This window comes from Argopecten irradians, chromosome 15, assembly GCF_041381155.1.
Source record: "Argopecten irradians isolate NY chromosome 15, Ai_NY, whole genome shotgun sequence".
Classification (NCBI taxonomy): domain Eukaryota; kingdom Metazoa; phylum Mollusca; class Bivalvia; order Pectinida; family Pectinidae; genus Argopecten; species Argopecten irradians.
The window spans coordinates 16,809,017-16,827,698 of record NC_091148.1 but is presented as its reverse complement, the minus strand read 5'-3'; the positions used below and the strand labels follow the sequence as shown (position 1 = coordinate 16,827,698).

At 33.2% G+C, this 18,682-nt stretch overlaps 1 protein-coding gene across 1 annotated transcript in view; it reads right to left on the bottom strand.

The window, feature by feature from the left end:
• Positions 1-5,234: 5,234 nt before the first annotated feature.
• LOC138309557 (serrate RNA effector molecule homolog) overlaps positions 5,235-18,682 on the bottom strand; it is a 28,835-nt gene continuing 15,387 nt past the window's right edge. The window contains 11 exon segments of the mRNA XM_069250791.1: positions 5,235-6,144; positions 8,023-8,058; positions 12,365-12,479; positions 13,086-13,278; positions 13,986-14,140; positions 14,871-14,978; positions 16,228-16,306; positions 16,308-16,385; positions 16,865-16,938; positions 17,393-17,483; positions 18,054-18,248. Of these exon segments, the coding sequence (XP_069106892.1) occupies positions 6,072-6,144; positions 8,023-8,058; positions 12,365-12,479; positions 13,086-13,278; positions 13,986-14,140; positions 14,871-14,978; positions 16,228-16,306; positions 16,308-16,385; positions 16,865-16,938; positions 17,393-17,483; positions 18,054-18,248 (1,197 nt within the window). The 3' untranslated portion in view covers positions 5,235-6,071.

Below are 18,682 nucleotides of genomic sequence, written 5' to 3'. Positions count from 1 at the left end.
TGACATGTATACAAGCACAAATTCTGATTACATCTGTAGTAAAGTAAGAGTGAGGTAATTTTGTGTGTTCTAGAAGTGAGATAATCAAATATGGAAATTCTGCGAACGGGAAATGGAAATATATTGTTATTTACATGTATTACTGAATTTTACTTTGAGAAAAAATTATATAACTGCCAGAGAATTAAAATATAGGTTACAGATACTATACTGTACGTATACGTAGTGACAATAAGTCAAATTTCCACGTCACAGCTGATATGACTTTACTAAAATGATTATAAAATGTAACCATATTTAGAAATATTGAGACGATTTAATTTTTTTATAATAGAAAAGAGGGCATACCAGTGTTGTCGTAGGATGGACAGCTATACATGACACATCTTAACAGAAATTGATAGTTGTATATACGTATAATTTTGCCCCTGCAGCTAACCATACGTATAATTTTGCCTGCAGATTTAATTTCGCGATCCAAGCAAATTGGCGAAAGTTCATCTCCGCGAATTAATATTAACACCATACAAACTAATATAAAGTTCCATTAAGTTTCTAAATCCGCGAAAGTTTTACTCTTCGCGATCTTATTGGTTTTAAAATAGAAATTGCGAAATATAGTAGCCGAATGAAAAATTGTTGACATTCAGTAAATGCATTAATTAGTAAACGCTTGCCATACCTTGATTTCTTGCATAATATCACACAGACATATTTAAGATGTGTAAATGTACATATTTCAAAATTGCAAAAGTAGTGTACATATATAGGATATAAAATATTGTCATGTGTATTTTCTTAATTACAACTGTAAGCATACACAAACACCAGTCTAGCATGATCATATCATTAGACATTCATATCAGTATGCAGATATAAACATTGTGTATCGTGAGATTTCCGATAACCGGATAATCATGGCCAATCACTTCAGACAATAGAAGGCATAATTGTTTCACTACAGAAATACGGAACGAGAGAGTGATACGAAAGGAAATAATCCCGCTAGTAAGTATAAAGAAAAGAAATGTTTGTATTATTTTCTCTCATACCTAATACTACTGTACATGTATTTTAATGTAAACTTTATTTCATTCATTCATCATAAGTCATACAATACAAAAACAATCAAATAGATATAGAATGAAATGGATTCAGAAACAAGTGTTTACACTTATATTAATCCGTCTCCATTTACATGTATTTTAAACCATGCAATACAACCTCGAAACGTCAGTGCGCCAAACAAACTATTTTCTCCAAGCTGGTATGATATTAACTTTATTTTGAGAAACTAGAGTGTTTACATAAATAACGCAATCAACGAGATTTACATTAAAATATTATGTTATGTTAATGTGTTTCTAGTAGTAGCAGGTTTCTTATATAAAAATGGTGCGAAATCAATATTGTAAATTGTTATGAAACCATCGAAGTATGAGTGAAAAATATTCTTTCATATATATTAATGCTTTTGTGATTACAAAGTAAAAACGTCGGATAGAATATCCATATCCTTAACATCCATATATGAAATAGTCTTATAGCGTTGTAAAATCTCGATGTGTTTCCCCGGGATAGACATAATTGATATTAAATTTTTTCTAGATCTGTAAATCTTCTGAAAATTGTTTGTATATTTGGGCACTATAATAGGTCCAAACATATACAGCTAGTTTACTGGTTTCCATGATGATCAATTTCATTTCATAAAAACGATGATATTTTTGTCATCATCCTGAACATGACGTCCATTTTCAGAATCAAAATTGAGTGGATATTGCCTTAAAATACGAATATGCCATGCGTATCTTGTGTACAGTGTTAAAGTCAAGGTGCAACAGTGTCACGGACCTAGAGCACTGCACACTTGCAGTATAAAACAGATTGTCTAACAGCTGTTATGGTAATCTTGGTCACATAACCGTCGGTATCCCACTTCAGTTTAAATAATGATAATTAGAAAGCATACATAATGCAGTTTGTACAGAAAGGTCAGCCACCTCGCTGATTCTAACTGATAAACCAGCTGGGAGATTGTCCATCTGGATATATCGCATACCATACTGATACCGGATATAAAAAACGACATGATGACTGCATTGCCGGAGCGTCATCTTCATGGAGATGACTGTGCCATGGGACGAAGGATGCGAGGATGCACATGAAAATAAGGCTACCAAGTAGAGGAATGTAGCACTTGTTTGTTCCCAGTGGTGCTGGCGGATTTCCTGTACAAAGCCGTGTGTTACAGAGGGTCGGATGGACAGGCGAAGGGAGGTTTATGCTTATAAGTAACGCCCTAACAACAGCCAGGTTCATTTAAGGACGTGCCAGGTTTGTTGGTGGAGGAAAGCCGGAGCACTCGGAGAAAAACCACAGACCAGCGGTCAGTACCTGGCAACAGCCCCACATTACAACAGTTGCATTTGATATGAAAGTATATCGAAGTGAAGAAAGTTATTGGACTTCAGATTTGGTCCATTAAGCATTTATTATTATTTTCCCGATATTTTTGGGTTGAAATAAACACTTTCTCCAATTATATATCAATATTCTTTGCTTGCATCAATACATATTTTAATCGTTTTGAAAAACTAAAAATAAATTGTCTTGTAATTATGTGAAGATTAAACTCAAGGCTTAAGACGAGATGAACAGAATTGGGGACCAATAATAGCGATTAGTGATCGATTACCACTGTTGATCCACAAACCTGAGGACGTCATGGAAATGGGGCCGAAACGACCGATAAGTTCTGGCATCCACCTAAGGACGACTTCCATATATTCTCAGATCTCCATGTCGATGTAGCGGTTAGATGGTGAACAGAAATTTCGGTTAGATGGTAATATTCAGTTAATGTTTCAGATTTGGTCAGTTGCAGAGCGCAGATTTGTTATTACTGTGGGTTTTTTTAAGATACTTTTTCCATTACAAAAATATGCTATATTTATACACTTTTCTGGTATTGTTAATACGTTTACAATGACATGTTACATTTATATAATTTTATCATATCTCATTTATCGTATCATTTTGTTTTTTTATTTTAGTCGGCGATGGAAAACGAAATCAGCGGAAGCGACGATCCTGTTGACCAGTACGATAGTGAGCCAGTTCTCACAGTAACTACAGTGTCCATCAATTCACAAACCTTTTGTGGTAGGGAGAACATATTCGCGAGATTCTTGTGTAAATATAACGTTGACTTATACGACGATGACAATTATGATACCAATTTAGAGGTTCTTTCCAATATTCCGTGCACAAAGGCCCACTGGGTTCCAAACGATTGTGGGAATGGCAAGTTCTGGGTAAGTGACGATGTTATTGGAGATGGAAACTGCTTCTTCAGATCCCTAAGCAAAGCATTAACTGGCGTTGAGCAATTCCATCCAGTTTTACGTTTCGTTACTGTGGACCACATGCGTAATCACAAAGACCTGTATCAATGTTTGATTGACGGTGATGTTGATGCACATCTGCAGCATATGCTAAGTACAACCGGAAGTTTGTGGTCTTGGGCCACGGAGGCCGAGGTCAAGGCCGCAGCGGATATTATGGGATGCGACATCTATATACGGCAACAAGTGGGACACAAAGTTTGCTGGTGTCGTTTTCAACCTGATAAAATATTTCGACAGTTCGAGGATTATTTTCTTACAATTATTTATCAAAACCATCATTTTCTCCTCGGACGAATGGTGAATCATGGGTGCAACTGTCAATTGAGTAGAAATGACGTAGATAATACAGGATATGACGTCATAGAATCATCAAACAATATTAATACGTATAAGCCCTACGATTACATCATATTGTGGAACAAAACTAACCGAAATATAAAATGCAAATGGAGCGACTTATTGAAAAACGACGATGCATTAAAGTTGTATATGACAATAACATTACATCTACCTTCTTCCATGACGTCATATCCGTTAACGACATTATTATTTCTCTGTACAAAAGTGAAGTTCACACTTTCGACAAAGTTCATTCGCGGTTAGGTAACAACGCTTTTTATGAAAATTTTTCTTCGACTGAATCTCTGAACCCTAAAGAGAGGAATATCTCGATTCACTAGATAACTCGTGTATGAGTACCATTGGTTTTTATTTGTGGCCATCTCTATCTCAATACTGCAAATCATTGACGTTTAATGTGTATGCATTCCATTCTAAATCACAAGGACCGTGTCAACTCGTTATAACACGACTACGATCATATGGGGGGGGGGGGGGGGGGGGGGGGGTTGCAGTACATTCCGGATGTCTAAGGGATTTTGCGAAAATGACGGGGGAGGGGGAGGGGTGTGTGTGAAAACTTATAGTTTTATGGTAATAGATGTAGTACTCTAGATAATGTGAGCAGGCTACAATGTATTCCGATGTCAAAGTGGTTTCGTAAAAATAGGAAATAACTTATCGTTATATCAGTCATGCTATAGATATATATCCATAATGGTCAACTTAAAAACTGACTCGCGATACTGTAAACCATTTTATAATCGCGAGATCCACATTTTCACGTAATTTCACGAGAGATTGCACACGAATTCAAAAATTTCGAGAGAATTGTATAAAACGCATAAATGAATGTAAAGTTGTCAATAAGAGCACTTACCGTAATCGCGCATTAATTTATTCACAAATATGTTGGCAATAATAAAGAAGCGAAATATCGAATACGTGGAAATGAAGTGTTTTACAGTATAAACATGTGGTGATTATATGGGTTCTAGCAAGCTGATATGTATTAGTGTATTCTATGACATAGGTTATAAATGATAATTTTGTTGGAAAATCCTGCGAAAAACATCGCCTGACAACGGGTAAAAACTCTGAAAGGGCATCTGATGTACATATGAATTAGTGTATCTGAATGAACATATCTAAGTTAGTTATATATCAGTATCTGATGTTCAACATATTATCGTAATTAATATAATAACATAATTAATAAACGGAAAAAACTACCACAAACTCTGAAAGGGCAAGCTGATGTCCATGTATATTTTGTGTATTCTATAATCTATAATATAACTAATATCTGCTAATCTTGTCGGGCTTACTGCGAAAAAAATCGACTCACAACGGGTAAAGCTGTCATAAACTATGAAAATAATCGCTGAACAGGTCTATTACAATTTCTGTATTTGACATGTAAACAGAAAAACCTATGTCAAATTTTTTTGACTGTATAAAAAAAAAGAACAATGAGAAAAATAGTTCACATTGGCTTTTTTTATTACAAAGAGTTTAATATTTTATACACGAAACAACTATTCTTATCTCATACGATGGGCAAAATTAATAAATGAATGGAAATTTTAAAAATGTTCATTTGAATGTGTCTTTAAAAATCAATAAAAACCCCAAAAGCGATAATAAAACTAGGTGAAATGGGGAAGCACAGACAGACATACTAAAAACAACATAACTACAACATACTGTACATTGGAGCGTCATGCATCAATGAGGTTCTTGTCCAATATTCAGAATTCATGATTTGTTACAATCGATTTAACCTTCCAATATCTTTTCAATATTTTCAAAGGGACTTTGAACAGGCTTTGGCGAGTTTCTATCCGAGGCATATTGCTATCAAACTCCTATATATACATGTCATTAAACATTTCTAGACATTTATCAAATACAAACATCAGTAGCTGCAGAAAGCTTAGAAATGGGACCAAATATAACTCACAATATCGAGGTTGACATATGGCAATGTTAAACGGCGTCCGTAAGACTTAAAGTATTTACAACATTCACAAACTGCCATATCCTTCTGTAAATATCGAAGCGAAATTTCTTGTCAATAATAATTGGTAGACTTTAACCTTGAATTGACACTTATCCCCTAATAGTATTCCTTATTTCGTAAATCAAAGGATTTGAACTTCTAGCTCCGTAAAGTATTTTTTAACATACATGATGAATGGTAAGTTCCATGTTTCAGTTCAGAATTTCGATATTTTACATTTCCATCTTCCTCTCCTTCTGTTGTAACCTCCAGACATTTCAATAACAAAACGTCCCACAATTAAAAAGAACATTCCACAATTAGAATATGTCTGCGTCATCAGGAGCGTCCAAGTCTCGGTACTCAATAATTCCCCTGGGGTCAGATCTTCGACTGAAAACGACCAGAAAGTTACACATTTAGGCTGATGCAAAGTGAAATAGCGTTTTGTAATGAAAACAGGGCGTGCCAGAACGGTTTGTCGGGAGAACAACACTTTGCGTGCGTTTGTTAGATGGAGTATATTGTAACATACCCTAAATGAATTATGTATCATATTTTGAGATTAGGAAACGCATATGGTAACAGTTTTTGTCGAGGAAATCACCTTATCTGAAAATCATACTTCTGCACTTGCACAATGTATATAGAAAGAAGTAGCGGCATAATTTCCGGTTTTATTTAATTTTGCGAATAACATATTATATACATATATATGTTTGAAGAACCTTAATCACACTACAAAATAAATAGGTTAACAGTTACCCGAAAATAACAACGAGAACATCGAACTGATGAGAAGACCACAAATAAACAAAACAGTGGGACTTTTTCACGTACCACGCAATACCCGATAACGTTTGTGTCGGACTAGTATATCCAGTGGTGATGGAACGTCATTATTTGTAACCTCCCACTGAAATGACGTTAGCGCGGGATATAAGCTTTTGACGTCATTCCATCGCCAATAGAAACAATAGTCCCGCACACATGTTATGGGGTATCACCTGATACGTGAATTATTCCTATTATTTAAAATTGAAATTTTTAAGAGATGTAAAATGGATTTTTTTTATATGGACACCACTTGAAATGGTATATATAGAATAAGTGAGGTTCGTCCTTGTCACCTGACTTAAAATAAAATCTTATATTAATATGATGGTTGTGTGTACAGGACAGTCAAAGTAAGGTAAAAAAAAAAGAATATGTTTGTTTAGGGTTACCCGACCGACCTTATTTTTTTTTACCCACGTCCCTTTTTCCCCACATTTTTCTACGAAAAAAAAGTCGGGATTTCGATCTCAGACTCCGGTTCTGGCTATTATTTAAGAGTGAAAGACACTAAAAAAATCTGCCCGACCTACCGACTCTATTTTTTGACAATGTAACCCTAAACAGACATTTTTTGGCCTAAGTACATCAGAGAGGTAGACTTTTCTGGATAATAATTAAAAGAACAGTTACGAAAGGAGACTATTGCATCATTTCAAGTCTGAAAATTTAACAACGAAGTATCAATCGTCAAAATCGATTAGGAATGTTGAGAATTGTGATCTTCCAAAGCTTTATTTATTTCCACGAATAAACGTTACTTTGTTATGTTGTCAGATTGGTGAAAAGAATATAAGAACAGAGGAAACGAAAACCGATATCACTACCAGAATATAAAATGAAATGAATATATCTCCAGTCTATACATATTAGTGTAGAACAGATAGCAAAGGGGCATTGTAATAAAAAAAACATCACTTATCTCAAACACGTTATAAGATTCAGAATGCATTGTGCGAATTGAGAAATATTAAACACAAATGGGCATTGTGGTATAGGAAATGTTATATTAAACTGCATTTACAATTTTTTAAATAATTCATCCTCGAGAACCGAGTCAAACAACACTTGTTTTGTTCAATTTGAATAAATAGTATTTGCCTGGAAGGATGGGATTCGCTCTAATATATGCTATGATGTATATAAATTGATTTCCTCAAACTCAAAGCATTCGAGAATTATTTTAAAAACAAAAATCAAATAATATTTAACAGTCTTCTTTTTTAGGTGTGCATTTTCAAAAATGATATTAAAGATATTTTTTTTTAAATATCAATATCCTCAACCAGTTCGACCAGTTTTAAAACTTTCATTTTCACTTGATTAGGCAAGCTTATAACATTTTTCTTCTTTCTTTAAATCCGATAGAACAGGCTTTGTATTTTTTCAAACATCACTGGTAGAAAACAGACTTAAGTTTCATTTTGTTTACTCAACTGTTCATTGTTCCACTTGGCTTTAAAGGAACTTGATCTGGAATAAAATGTACAATCAGAACAACTCTATCAAACTCTTTACGTCTTACATTTTAGTTATTTACATTCATTATTAATATATCAAATTTGGTTGATAACATTTTTTCTTCATGCATCATTCTCAAATATTCTGAAATATGTGTTATTATTTTTTTTAACTATTATTTTTGCCGTTTCAACTGTACGTCTGATCGATCATCCATCGAAAACCAAACTTTCACATGCATTTCGAATATGTAGTATATCTGTTATCCTAATTTGGAGTATATTTGGTAAATGGTGGAAAAATGGATATAATATTTGATTTAGAATGAAAAATAATTTTAGTAAAATTGCATATAAAACCACAAATGTTAAATTTGAACACGAGTGTTATTGCATTGACAGTGACATACGAATTTCAGTAAGTGTGGGTCATATGGGAGTAAAGGAGTTATCCTAAACGTGTACATGAAATAGATTGGCGAATTTTCAAGTTAGTCAGCGTCTTATCAAGTCACGAAAAACTAAATGATATAGAATTAACAAATAGAAAATACACAAATACAAAGTAAACAAATAATATAACATAGTAAAAGAAATATTCAATATACTTGTAGTAGTTAAATTTCATAATTAAATTTAATTGATTCAGGAAATGAAATGGAAATCTCGATATATTGGTACAATTCAAATTCATTATTATAATAAAATTTTAAATGGACTTCCAATTTGTTTTCCACATGTTTTACGTAGTTATTAAGATATTATTATCATTATCTTATATAATGTTTGATGTGAACTAGAACTTAAATATGACTAGATAAGGTTATGTCTGCAAATATTGTTGTGCGACTTGCATCAAAAGTGAGGAGATGTGTGTTCAATACGAGGAAGTGGTTCTGAAACCCAACGGACCCCTGCGACATCCAGTTTTATTCTTATTAATACTATTCTCTAAAAATCAAACTTTACTATCGCATCTTAATCACAGGTCTATTGACATGATATGATGACTAATTTGTCTAAGCCGGATGCATAATCCAACATCTAGGTAAGGTTCTACAGATCAGCTTAATATCGAAGTTTTTACAGTGTCATGGTTTATGCTGGCTTTCATGTAAAATCAAGTCAGATGAGACAAACAAAAAAGCAATGATATAAATACAGAGAATCTGTTAACAACATGAACACAAACACAGGTGTATATATACAATATATGAAAGGAATGTTAAATATATCGGTGTGTATAGTTAAATCTAAATAGAAAAGCAGGAAGTAGCTGGAGTAGTCTATAGAACTACAACTGAACAAGGAATCAACTATTCAATTAGGCTGTAGAAATCAAATTTTATTTTCATTTGATAATGATCTTTTGGAATTGATCACAATTTATTCAGTAATGTTGATGATGTGATAAGTTTACTGTATTTTGGGAGAAATGGAAATAATGAATCGGAACGAAAATTTCAAAAGTATTCATCATTGTTAAGGGCAATTAATAATATAACATTAGAAAAAGATTCAGCTCAGGGCTCATTTTTATTTCTGTATGTCTTGTCTCATCTGTTCATCGATAATCAATTTTCCTTTATGTGTGTGCATAAAGCCATCATTGTACCTTGTATTTATTCAGATAAGGCATTAACACCTGAAATTTCAAAATAGGCCTACTCCAGTTCTTGAAGTAGGGAATTCCAATGTGTATTTAGGGGAGAACCAGTTATTTGGAAATATCAATACTATTTACGGTGAGCAAATGATAGGGTGTAGCCAAGGCTTTTGTCGGTAGTGCAGCTACACTGACAGCAAGCTGGTAAACATATCTCCCTTTAATGGACATAATGAACAGGTTTGCTTTGTAAAATGTTGTTCGCCATTATGCCTAGGTGCTGGTTATAATAATCACTTAGTAATATTAAATACACAACTTATGTGTAGTAATTTTAATGAAGGGTCTTATTTCTCCAGACCCCAACTCGATTTGCCCTCTTCCGATCACTATATTTATAGCCCTTCTTCTCATGGAAACTCTTCCATCAATAAGCTTCTTAGAAGACCCTTTTAAAGAGAGAAGACCCTTTTAAAGAGCGAAAACTGAGTAGGCTTCTGGGGTTTTCAGATGTTGACTTTATCTCGTTCTTTCTATCTTGAATTTATTAACATTTTTGTTTTTGCATTATGTCCTATTAACAGCCAGGATGATGTACTAGACTGTGGTGTTAAGTATATGGTTTGATGTTTTCTTGGTTTAATCAATCAAACTCTCACTATTACATTGACTGTTGAATAACTAGTGAAATATTGTTCTTAATTCCAAAATCCTGTAAAAGCTTAATGTATGGGTTTACACAGTAAGGACAATATGTACTATGTTTTGAAAGGGTGCTGTGAAATTGCAAATCTGAAGCTGGGTAGGGATTTTCTAATGTAAAAGGTAAAGATATCTTTCTCTTCTGTCTGCACGAGTACAAGAGCAACATAATGTGCATTTCACAAAATGTAAGCAAATTATATTGCATTTCACATCATGTGAACATATATTCAATTTTCATAACTCTTATCCGGAAACATCAGCAGAAAACACAAAACACAGAAACAAGACAATCTTACATCTGTGCTTATGTCAAGGAATTTATTATTATACAGCCCAAACATAGTGTATGCCACAAACTCAAGAATTTATTGTACAGTTTTGTTAACTGAATAACCCCTAAAATTTCAAAATGGACTGGTCTAGTCTTTTGGTTTAGAAGAGACTAAATGTGTCTTCCGTGGTGAGTTAATAAATTAAGTATGACATAAACAGGAGTGCAAGATTCTATTCATCACATAATTCAACAATGAGCATGCCAAAACAGAAAGAAGTTGTTTCTGTCAGTTTTGAACAAGGGTAACTTTAACATTCATCAAGGTATAGACTACATAACACGAAAGAGTTATGAAAATTAGTAATAACTATATTCACATTTTGTTATATTGGAATACAGTTGAAATTTGCTGTTTATTTACACATCCAAAATATTTATAAATAGCCGAATTTAACAATATATATTATATGCATCAAAGAAAAGAGTAAAAATATTCAATGTGTAATTTTGCCTTTTCATTACAAGGATTTCTACATTTGTTTCAGCAAAGAGTATAGTTAAATGTCTAGGAAACATCTAAATTGAATGCATAGAAATTTGCATGAATGACCCAAACAATCAAAATTTCTGTCTTTTATCTAGTTTACAACTAATTTCAACTGCATATATAGGAAAAGTTGTCACTATACATAAGAATGGCACATCAAAAATACAAATTCAGACCATCATCCCAAACTCTTCAAACTAGTAGTATGATTTCTCAGACAAGATCCTTTTTTTTCTTTTTTAAATAATAGCTTGAAGTTTTTTCTTACATATAATTTTGAAATAACCAAACAAAATTTCTTTTTCTCTCAAATACATCAATTTCAAAGAGTTTCTAAAACACTTGTTATTGGTTCCAAAGAGAAAATGGAGCAATATCAAGATTAAAATTTGTGAGGAAGTTGTTTTTCCCAATCTGCCACATCTGCTGAAGGATAAACATTTTTGTGGAGATGTTACTCAACTTATTCACCCCTGGAATTTCATTATGGACTTTACTAGACATTGATTTCGGAGAGTCTAAATGTGTCTTCAGGGGTGAGCAAGTTAAAACAACATAAAAATGTATTATTTATCTTTATTATACCAGATACACCCTGATTCTGTATATTTTGATGTCCATTCCTTTAATTTTGTGTATATGTATAGCATCTTAAATTCAAAGCAGTTTAAAGACTTTCATACCATAAAATTTCTTAAAATATTTGGTTTGAAGACCGCAGTTCTTTACCAAAGACTCTTTAAACATATTTTTTGAAGACAATTCATTCTGAACAAAAAACCTTTTATGTCAAGGAATAATAAAAATAATTTCCTATTTCTACTTTCTGTGAAGAAATAAAACTTTTTTTGAAGAGTAATCTCCCTTTCGAAACAAAGCGAGAAAAAAAGAATTAAAAAAATTTATCATTTTTTTTTTTTTTTTAATTTTTAATTTTTTGTCATTATCTGCTTTGAATTATTTGATAAGAAAAGAGGGCAATGTGTAGTGATATCTACTTAGAAAGTACTAGAAAGCGAAAGTGTTGATTTCAAACAGACAGGAAAATGTATCAGTAGTAAAGGAAACATTTCTAGTAGGAGGTATAATAAAAATAAACAATACATGACAATACAGAATTAGTAGTGGAAGCAAGTATTTTAATGGTTGGTCACACAAGATACACAAGATCGGCTTTGTTTACTGACCGAATGAAACTGTTTTGGTATGGAGATCTTCGGTACGGATCACCTCTGTAGGGTTCGTTACTTCCACGTGCTCCATAACTTTGGTTCCCGTATGACTGTTGTCCTTGGTTATTTCCTATACATAAAAATATCACTTATTTTCCATACTTAAAACCATCAATATCATTATTTTCCATACATAAAATCATCAATCATGTATATAACAGGTAACCAAACAGAATACTTGATACAACTCCAATGTTAGGCCAAACAAAGTTAATAATAAAGTGTTTCAGGATTTTTTTCTCTCTTTTCTATAATCCATATAAATGTGATACAAGAGACTTTCATTAAAATGATGAAAGTTTTTTTTTTTTTTAAATAATGTACAATTTTAAAACTGAATATTTTGGGGTGTTGGCATGTTACAAAAAAACAAAGTTAGTAATATATCTAGCTTCACTAGATTGTAATGAAACTCAATAGGGGGTTTCGAGATCCCAAAAATGACGATTTGTCCATCTTCCAGTGATTATAACGTCACGAAACACAAGTCAAATTATGACGTCATAATCACTGAATGGTGGGACTAATCAATGGTAAATTGTACCTTACTGACGTCATTTTGGGATCTCGTAACCCCCTTGTTCATAAATTAGTCAAGGGTGATTTAAAAAGGTTCATATCATAAACTGTTGAATTTTATCAAATATAACAAACTGAACATATAGTTTCATTTTACCAAACATCATTTGGTGCCGTGGCTGACCATATCCCATCATGTTTTGCTGTGGTGGTGCTTGGAAGTTCGATGGACCGTGACTACTGAACTGGTTCTGGCCGCTCGAGCTCGGCATTGTTCCCTGTTTGTTTCCAGGGTGTTCAGGGAGTGAAGGTCGCTTTGGATCCAGGAGATAGTTGTTGAAGAACGTTACCTGGCAAAAATTACAAAATCAATGACCGAGTTTCTATGCTGATGTTTTATCAAACCCGAAGGTCATTTAGAAGAAATATTACATATGCTCGTCCTGTATGAGATATTTGGTTTGGTTAGTTGTATGTCCTATTAACAGCCAAGGTTATGTAAGGACGTGCCAGGTTTGATGGTGGAGGAAAACCAGAGTACTCGGAGCACAACCTGACAACTATCCCACATGGGATTCAAACTCGCAACCCAGAGGTGGCTTGTGGTAAGGACAGAATATCTAAGCCACCATGGCTCCACAGTTTTTTTTTACAGTAACTCAACACCCTGAAGAGTTTAATAGCAGAGCTGCAATTTCTGTGTTACATGTAACAGCTTACAAGCAATACTCTTTTATTTCCATACAGTGTTGTAGTCATATAGTGTTGTCTCAACTGGTACATTTTAAGTTAAGTAACTTGAGAAAATAAAGTGACTATTGAGGGTTTGCCAGCTGTCAATTAAACAGCATGTGACTTTGCATTTTGCATTGTATATGCTAGTAATGCTACAAAGTTTGCTCTTACATTGAATAGGTGCCTGTGCATGGGTGTGGCTATAATGCACCTGGTGATCAGTAAATTTAAAGATTTGGATCAGGATATCACATAAGCTGGGTTTTTTTTATTGAGTGTCAAATGAAATAGATATTTCAATTACGACTTATCTGATACTTACTTCCTTCTTCACTTCCTCTACCTTCTCAGCATGCTTGTTGAAGAGATGTTTGCGGACAAATTCTGGTCCCTTGAATTTCTTTCCACTCATTGGACAGAGCCACTTGTCTTTGGCGAGCTCTTGGGTGTTGGCCGTGACAAACTTCTCCACCTCAGTGCCTCAGTCAAGGATAAAACTGTTATGCTTGTAACAAGATGGGACTTACTGAGATAATTTTATTTCTTGGGGGTTTAATATTTTTGGTTTTCATTTCACTCCCATTTTTAATGCAGAATAGTTACAAGAAGCTTAGAGCGAACGTACTGTGAAATCATTATAATTGTTTCCAACAAGATCTTTCAACAATTGAACTGTTATACTAAACAATTATTATAACTGAATTGAAAGTGGCCGACATGAAAAAAAAAAAAAAAATCAGAAGCATAAATTGGTCATTTTTTTTTTTTTTTTTTTTAAAGTTATCTTACTGTAAACCACTTCAAAATTATATCTTCACATATCATATTTTGCATCTTTTTTTAATTTTAAAATATATCTATTTGTGTTTATAAGTTTTAGCAACATAAATATCTACTACAGTGTCATCATCTAATAAGTCAATTTTTGATTTTATATGATCTTTCCCATATTTTTCATAATATTTTCCAATTGGTGGAATTTCTATCAGTATGAACAAAACTACGATGAATAAAAATGATTCTCACTATATTCCTATAAATCAGTGGCCATTTTTAAAATGTATATATTTATCTCCCTATATAGTTAAAACCATGAAATGTTTCTCACCAGCGACAACAACATTCGATATAGAATAATACAATACAGATTTTATTTTGAGTCCATACACACTGAAGGAATGGATAGTCCTAAAAAGACAAGGATATGCTTCTGGGTCTTTTTTCCCAAGTTTAGCTGCTTCAGCCTCCGCCAACAAATCCTGTGGTTCTGCAAACTGTTTGTGCTTCTCTTCAAAACTCTTCGTCCAATCTGCAGCTGGAATAGAAATTTAGTTTATTATGAATTGGATAAAGATAACACAAATCCAATCAGATCCGCCAACTCTTTGTCAACTAAAAGGTACACAAAAAGGACTTCAATTGACAGCAAACTTAAAGGTAGGTTTCGCCCAACCAAATAAATATTTTTTTGTAAAATGCGATAAGCGGAAGAAAAGATGAAAACCCATATTAAAATATCTCAATTTAATTTCTTTATGTGTTTGAGATTGAACAAATGTGTCTTGAATACAAAATTGAAGGAAATCCTTGATTTATTACGGTGTCCGTCAGACAAAATAATATGCAAATGAAGCTGCGATGGATTGTGTTGTCGAAGTTTGGCGCATGCGCATTGTCACGCACTAAAAGTAAACAAAATGGCTGAACGAAAGTGTGTGCGATGAAAAAAAATATCTGAATCGGCAACAAAGTGGAGGAAATTATAATGGATTCGGTAGCACCCTAGGATATCTATAGGAAATTAAATTCAGAAATGGCATGTAGCAATAGAAGAAACAAAAGCCACATCTCAAGCGGAACTTGCCGGGATCTGTTGGGACTCGTGTAACGGCATTGCACGTGGTGAGTTAAATTTCAACACATATGCCAGCGCACAAACAGCCGCAGACTAACTACATGTATATTTGGTGTACAAAGTTAGCGAGCGTATGTAAGTAACATGAAGTGTTTTAGATTATATGATATGTATAAACAGTCCCTCGCACTTCGATTTGTTGTTGTTGTTGTTTTTTAACTAAACATGCCGTGGCAAGACTGTCACTTCTATCTGACATTTTGTTGCATGCTTCCGTATGTTGCTGCGGCCTCGTTTTGGAAAAAACACGTCATGTTCTATGTAAAGCTTGACTTCGCTCTATTTTTACAGGAGTATTTTCCTGGTCAAGCTAGGCAACTGACCACCCATATTGTTCGCTGTATGCATTGAAAATGATCTGAAGATTATATCTATGTATAGGATAAATTTCAATTTCGTAGTCTTTATATTTCATTGGGCGAAACCTACCTTTAAGTCATTTCTAACACAAGCTAAGGATATCATATCTCTTAACTACAAAAGCTTTCTCTATGTCAAAAGTTCGTCAATATATTAAGCCAATAAATGACAAAACTACGATATTACTTTAAACAAGACTAAATAATATACAATTATCTACAAATCTGTGTCCATACATACTCTGTGAAACAAATAATTCACTATATGTTCATGTGTGTATACTACTTACTTTCAGCTGCTGTTAATTTATTTAGAGGCGCCGGTCCACGTGCATGCATGATTCCGCATCGGTGTGGCATTTCGTCCGTCCTCGTTAGGGTATTCATTAGCACTATAGTAGTCAATAGAATGTACAATGCGGAGATACAGAATCATTCTGTCCAGAGCCTGTAGGGAGAATATAAATTGTTATCAATACTTTCTCTGTAATTAATTTTGATTATAATCGCAAGACAGAGATGCCATTTTTCAGAGAGTATAAAGCAAACAAGGTCCTGAAGATAGTACAATAATGTAGCAATTAGTTCACCTTTATTTGAATTTGTGGATTTCTGTTAACAAAAAAAAAAAAAAAAAAAAAAAAAAAAAAAAACTGTCAAATCTATCCTCTTCACAGTATATTTAGATCTGTAAAAGGTTTTCAAACAGGAGAAATATGACGTTTTCAGAGGAACCACTAGTGAAATCTACCTGCTATATAGCATATGAAGATATGTTCATGGTTTCCCAATAGGTGGCATACAACATTTTCAGAGGGAGACATGATATTTTGTTAAAATCGAACACATGATTTGATGAACCAGTCGATTTTGTCTATTTAGTGGATTGATAGAATGAGGTATAATAATAAATATCATTGCGCATACTTTTAAGATGTTTTCATCCCTCTCAATGCCCGTTTCTCCAGGACTCTCTTTTTCACTCTCCTCCACAGATTGTCCTGAAGAGATAAATATAATACAATGAAAGCTGATTTTACTGACAATAATGTGATTGTAAAGTAAAGTTTTGGTTTAGTATTTGTGACGGGGTATGATATGTTCGCAGTTCTATAAACATGGTTATGATAGCTAAAATTTGATCTGCAAATTACTGAGACACGGTTGAATCATATTTTATACCCTGGAATCCAGATTGCAAAAGTTTAAAACCGGTAAAATATAATTTTCTCCTTTTTAGCTTTTACAATGAAAAAATAGAAGCCAAACTAAAATCAAGAGAAATGCCAACCGATTTTGATCTTGTGGTAAAATGGGCAAGGCAATTGTTGCACAAAAAGTCTGATAATCTTTTTTCTTCACATTTATTTTATCATTTATTTGCAGTATAAACCGCTCATTTAATGTACTAATTCCTTGAATCAAGACTTCAAGTTTATTAAATCATTGTCTTACCTAAAAGTTCCTCTTCTTCAAAGCTTCCTTCTTCTACCAGATAGTCAGTTATGTTTTTGAGGACGGGGTTTCTTGACATCAGACTATATGACTGTTTTGAAAACAATACTTTCCAATCAGAACAGTTCATAGTATTACAGCATTGTGTGTTGTAAACCAAATGATTTCTGTGACAACTTAATTTTGCATTTACCATGACTTTTTCATTTCACAAATGAGACGTCAAAGTTCTACTTTTTCTGTATTTTCATGGTTATTTATTTTTTGTGATTCTTAATCATCAAAGTATTGATATGCAAAAATTGATTGCATGCAAAAACTGGTTTACAGTTTTAAATCAAAGTGGTTAAGTGGTAAAATTATACAATTTTACAGCAATGATTCAATTTCCCCACAAGGTGTGATTTTTTAAAAATTGATCTCCTGTTTATATACTCTGTATAACATAATATTTTTGATGTGTAGAAATTTCCATGGTTTTAATATGTATATATGAAAATAAAAACAACAAATCATGTTTCTTATATTATTGTTATCATTGTTCCATTGCCTAATCATGAATATTAGAACTCACACAATCATTTGAAAGTTATATCAAAACCATGAAAGAAATACCAATGTATATTTCATGTTGAATAGTATGTATAGGAGATCTCCATACCTCTTTTGATTTATCTCCCTTTTCTCCCTCTGGGTCGTCCCAGATGCACCATTTCTTGTCAAGATTATGTATGACTTTGGCAGCAATCTTTATGTCGCCTTTTACGATCTGTTTGTGAGCCGTCAGACCACTGATAGGTCGAACACGCTGCTTGAGTTCTCGATTTAATGTGGCTCCAAGTTCACAATCCCTCAACTGAAAAACAGATATTAAACAAATATTTAGAAATTCAGATGCATGTACAGTAAACATAGAATTGAATAGAATGATCTTTCAATATCACTGGGATAAATATTAATTCACAGAGATCAACCTTCGTAAATTTACCTTCATCGTAAAATTCGCAAATTCAAAGTAAATCACACTACAAAGAATGTTATTTACAGTAACCAAAAAAGACTAACTGCAGACAAAAGTAAATATCTATTTCATGTCTAAAGCTATCAGAACATAATCCTAATAAGTCAATTCTTAAATTTAAATACGTCAATATCTAGTGTAGTAAATGTAGTTAGAAGATCATCACCATCTACACCAACAATGTTAGAGGTAAAGCACAACGAGACTCTTTTGATCATTACGTCGTGTCTAACTTCTAACAATGGATTAAAGGGACAATTCACTCAGGC